This window comes from Kryptolebias marmoratus, linkage group LG21 (assembly GCF_001649575.2).
Source record: "Kryptolebias marmoratus isolate JLee-2015 linkage group LG21, ASM164957v2, whole genome shotgun sequence".
NCBI classification, from domain to species: Eukaryota; Metazoa; Chordata; class Actinopteri; order Cyprinodontiformes; family Rivulidae; genus Kryptolebias; species Kryptolebias marmoratus.
In genome coordinates, this window is record NC_051450.1 from 22378640 (window position 1) to 22384098 (window position 5459).

Below are 5459 nucleotides of genomic sequence, written 5' to 3' on the forward strand. Positions count from 1 at the left end.
ATCATTTGGAAGCGGCTTAGGCCTCAGGCCGCGATGCGCCCGATCTACTTTTACAGGCTTGGGAAAGTTGTCGTGCCCAAGCAGCTCCGAGATGAGTTTTGAGACAAACTCTGTAGGGTGACCATCTTCTTCTCCCTCCTTGATGCCAACGATGCGAATGTTTTGTCTGCGTGAGCGTCCTTCCAAGTCGTTTACCTTTGTTTTGAGAAGCCCGTTAGCCGCAGCTAGCTCGCAGCATGTAGCCTCCAGCGCTGCAACACGAGCATCAGTAGAGGAAAGAGCCGTGTCTATGTCGTCTAGGCGGTGCTGGGCTTCACTGTGTTCTTTTTGAAGGGTTGTTAAGCGAGCCTCAATGGAGTCCAGGCGTACTTCCAGCGATTTTTTGAGAGAGTCCACGAGAGCATAAACTTTAGAGAGCTCATCCTTGTGGCCATTGACGGCGGCTAATATAGCCTCGTTGCTAACAGCTGAGCTCGCCTGAGAGGTCGACTTCTGCGATCCGTCTTTCCTTGGCATGACGAAATTAAGCAAAACAGCGGTGTACTAATGTAACGAGCGTTTAATGTTATTGCAGTAAAAAGATAAAAGCTCTGGTGCAGTATTTAAATATTAAATAGAGGTAGTGACACGGAGCTCAGCAAAAGCACGTCTACTCCATAGCTGCACACTAGCGCCCCTCTCTATTGTTGTTTTCTTACACTCTTTAAGCTCCTCAGAGTTGAGCTGCACCGACAGCAATAGCCACTAGCATAGCACTGTGCTGTCGCATTTGTATGCTGACTTCTTCCATGTGGTCGTCCACAGGCAATAATTTAAAGCCAAAACATTTGTAAAAAAATTTGATATTTCAATGTTATGCTTCTAATACAGTTTCTCCATCATTAAATGATTGTTGGGGGGTTAATGTAACTGAAGCTCATCAGGGTTTTTGTAAAACTTGTGTCAGTAAACAGCAGATATTCCTCTCCTATGTTTACAACTAAATTCAGTGATTAGTTACCATCAGTTACAGAAATCCTCCTGTTAGAGTTCAGATTATCTCAGCACAGCTCATTTCATTTGATCTTAGCTCCAACCTAAGATCACATGAAACCTCGGTATCTGTCAGACTGTCTGAAGTGTCCTCATCAACGATCGGATGTAAACAAACGACTCGTAATCGTTGGCAACAAAACCTGACTCTGCTGATTTCACTCATTTATAATAAATTATACAGTAGACTTTTTGAAGTGACTGATGCGTGTTTAGTGGGTATTTTTTTATCATAAATGATGCACATTTATTAAAAGAATTCAAATCAAAAACATTGAAAGAATCACGTCTTGTGACTGCTGTTATGGATTTAAAACAATCATGACTGTAAGAATGAACAGAATAGAAGAGAAGTTCAGGTACCAGCAGCAAACTTAAATCAGAGAATGCAGACTTACACAGAAGGTAAGAAAAATAAAAACAGAAAACAAAATGTGAACAGGAGAAAAAATACTGTGCAGTTATTAAAAATAGCATGCTCAGATTCAAAGAGATGTGCAGCTGTGTGGGCTAATTTAAAGAATGTAAAACATGTGCATATGTATTTAACAAGAAAAAGAAAAACACAGTAATAAATGGAAAACTGTATAAATAAACTGAATTTATTGGAGCCATTTGTTTCCTGATGCAGCATGTTTGAGTCTCTGATGGGTTTTCTGGGTCGTTACTGAAAAACTGACACTAAATTTATCAGAATAATTCAGTTTATGCTGATTAATGTTTGTCTTGTGAACTGTTTGGTAAATTATTGAGTTAACTGGATCCAGAAACTTGTTGGTATTCATCAGGTGCTCAGTTTGTCACACCCTCTGAGTCATGACTGAAACATTTAAAGACCTGTCGGATGAGATCATTTACAACAACAACTGACTCCTTTATTTTGACAACAGCCTACAGAACGATTACGATGAAGTCTTTTATATTCACGGGGGTCGTGACTTTTCTGTGGACTTTATCAAGAGGTGAGTGAAGCGTTTGCTGCACCTTCAGTTTGATCTTATTCCTTTATCAACATCAGGAGCAGCTTTTAAACCGATGATAAACCAGGAAATAATAATTTCTCACGTGTCTCTGAGTTTATTAGAAGTTTCTCTGATTGGATTTCTTTAACAGAAACCTCTCACATCATAAACACGTGTCTGAACATTAACTTTCTTTGCTTTTACCTCTTCAGTACTGATCAAATGTTACATTTATTTAGAAGATTTGTATTTTTTCTAAAATTCAGCAGCTGACATTTAGAAACGAACAGTTTTAATATGGAACTCTTGTCTCTCTCTTGAAATTTTACTTAATTGAAGTTAACATAAATTATTAAGCCTCTTTGAAAACATCTAAAAAATAAAAATTCTAATTTTTTGAATTCTTAGGTTTCATGTGTCATTAGAAAAGAAAACTTGTTTTTTCCTCAGCTCTTGAAATCAAGTAAATACAACCTCAGATGATGGAAATTAAGCCAAAATGTGTGATAAAAATGCTTAATTGATATGCTGTGGTGGAAACCTGTGCAGAAACCATAAAGAACTGAAACATCGTTGGAAAGAGTGGGTCAAAATACCTCCACAACCATGTGAGAAACTGTTTAAGTTCTACAGAAGAAAATGACTTTATTTGTTCTGGAGTCGGGTGGCGGAGCAGCAGCCGGAGCAGAGAGGCCCAGACGTCTCTCTCCACAGTCTCCTCTTCCAGAAAACTCCTTTCAACCGTCTGTTTCCTGTTTCCTTTCAGTCTCTACTCAAAGTTCATGACCACGAGTGAGGGTAGGAACGATCTCGCCCCCTTTTCTTGTTGGGCTCCTGTCCTGAAGGACACCAGAGTCTATGTTTTCTGAGGCAGTTTGTCCCTCGTAGGGTCCCCATTGGACCAGGATAAATGTGATTCTTCCACCCTTACTGTGGTTTGTAGATCCAGGATCAGAGACTCCAGGCTTCACTCAGGAACCAAGGCTGGGTGGAGAGGACCTGGTGCTGGAAATCTATAATAACAACCTGAACCAGCTGGGACAACAGACAATCATTTATTAATCTAGAAATGTGTTTGTTTCTCTGCAGCTTCCGTCTCCACCGTCCAGCAGACTGAACAGCAGCCCGACGACATCAACAGCTGTCTGATACTTCCAGAAAATAATACTGATGTGATCCACCGCTGCATCATCAAAACTGAGAGAGCTCCTTTGGATAAACCAAGTAAGCAGCCAGTGAACAGGAAGTACCATTGCACGCATTGCACTGTCCGTTGCTCTTGTGTCGATAAAATGTATTTTTATGTCTGTAAAAACATAAAAAAGTTTAAACTTTTAATATGTGTCATGAGGTAAAGTCAGTATTCTGCACTTCTTTTATTTCGAACCTGTAAAAGCTGCAGATGAATAAGTTCCTCGGTGGTTTTTACCTAAAATCCTGTCTTGAATTGTTTTCATTTTCACAAGAGAGAGGCTATAAACAGCAGGTTGGAGAACCTGTTAAGTTTCTTTTAGTTTTGATTTTAAAATCCTCCCAACATTTCCTCGTTTTTAGAAATCAAATATCTGCCTGACTACAAAGAGTTTATTCTTGGTGTATTTTTCTTTGTTTGGGTATAACTTTAATTTTTATTTTCTGTCAGGTGTCGAGGTGTCCTGTGTTTTCAGTGAGCGCTGCACTTTACCCTGCCAGTTCCATTTCAGCCCAGACGTCGTCATCCACTGGATCCACGGGACAACAGGAGACCCGTTTGCCCACTCCTACTACAACGGCCGGGACCAGCTGGGGGTTCAGGACGACAGCTACAAAGGCAGGACGTTTCTGTTCAAGGATCAGATCTCCAGAGGAAACGCCTCCCTGCTGTTGACAGGGCTGCAGATTCAGGATCAGGGGCGATACCAGTGCTACACCGCCACCACATATGGATATATGGGATCATTTGTGGGCTTAGAGATAGAAGGTAGGAGAACTCAGAAATGTCTTTCAGTTGGATTTGTTTTTGTATTGCTTTTGTTTTATCATTTTCCATGATGTTCTTGGTGTATTTGTTTGTCTCCAGCTCCAGTCAGTGAGGTCAGCATCTCTCAGGAAGGAAACAGGATCACCTGCAGCTCAGAGGGGATCTACCCTGAACCTGAACTCACCTGGTCCACCAGCCCTCCATCCAACATGGAGCTCCAGGACAGACCCAGAGTCCAGCAGACTGAAGAGCAGCTTTACAGCATCAGCAGCTCTCTGATGGTTTCAGACAGAGATCCTGATCTGAGCTACAGCTGCACCGTCAGAACCCAGAGGAACCAGAGGAACCAGAGGAGAGCGACTTTAAATAAACCAAGTAAGCAGCAAACAGGAAGTAATGATAGAAACTCAGATGCACCTTTTCACAAATGTCACATATAAGATGAGAAAATGTGCTGTGCTGTCACATTAAATCTCACAACAGACAAAGATGAAAACAGGTTTTAAAGCAAAAGTCACAAATAGAAATATTACGATCAAAAACATCTACGGTTCTCCTCAAACACTGAGTGAAAACTGGAAAAAAAAATCCTGAATTTAAGTTGCAGAAGCAGCTTGTTGTCACACATTTTTATATCTCCAAATGGGTTTTTTTGTAGGCGATATGACAAGTTAAAACGAGCCTTTACTTCCTGTTTTGAAAGAAAACTTCTGAGCTAAAACAATGGAAGTCAATGAGAGTTTAGGTGCAGATTCTGCACTGCAGGAGGATTTCAGAGGAAAGCATAACTCCTAAAGCTGAGAGGTAAAAGGAGACAAAAATATATAAAAAGTGTAAAGTTTGTTTGCAAAATCTTTAAAAGATTTAGCTCAAATGTTAGTGTAATCCTCCATCCATGAAGAGTTTTGGTTTTAATTCAAATGCAGCTTTTTGAGTGTAAATGGGAACACTTCCCTCTCTAGCATCGCCCCCTGCTGGTCGTTTCAGTTTATAATTCAACTTTTTTGTTTGTTGGCACCATCATTAGAGAGACGACAGAAAAGGTGGATCTGAGTCCAAAAATACTACATGCCAGCATCCCAAAAATCTGGGATTGTGGCTTCAAAAGCAACGGGAGGAAACTGAGACACTTCGTCCATCATTATTGATGCTAATAGCTGGCATGCTGTGATATTGGAAGGCTAAGAAATAAAAACCAAACAAACAAAATCAAACACACCAAAACTCTCAATACCATGACAGACTAACAGCTGATCCTGGATCTGTTTTAATGTGCAGAAAAGTTTCAAACATATAAACCAGGGGTGTCCAATCCTGGTCCTCAGGGCCACCATCCTGCAGGTTTTCCTTGTTTCTCTGCTCCAACACACCTGATTCAGAGGTTAAATCACCTCTTCATGTTCTGCAGAAGCCTGATAATCACCCATTGATTCAGATCAGGTGTGTTGGAGCAGAGGAACAAGTAAAACCTGCAGGATGGAGGCCCTCAAGGACCATAAACAAAT

The 5459-nt window shown here is 40.7% G+C and overlaps 1 protein-coding gene across 4 annotated transcripts in view; it reads left to right on the forward strand.

Annotated features, from left to right (window-relative positions):
* The window catches only part of LOC108228352 (HERV-H LTR-associating protein 2), a 96257-nt gene that overhangs the window by 62035 nt on the left and 28763 nt on the right, over positions 1–5459 (forward strand). For 3 of the 4 annotated variants that reach the window (XM_037973061.1, XM_037973060.1, XM_037973063.1), the window contains exons 1-4: positions 1863–1994; positions 3084–3218; positions 3637–3954; positions 4054–4235. The exons of the other annotated variant lie outside the window; for it this stretch is intronic. In XM_037973061.1, the coding sequence (XP_037828989.1) occupies positions 1877–1994; positions 3084–3218; positions 3637–3954; positions 4054–4235 (753 nt within the window). In that variant the 5' untranslated portion in view covers positions 1863–1876. Of the gene's footprint in view, positions 1–1862; positions 1995–3083; positions 3219–3636; positions 3955–4053; positions 4236–5459 lie in introns of those variants that run through there. 4 annotated transcript variants of the gene reach the window in all.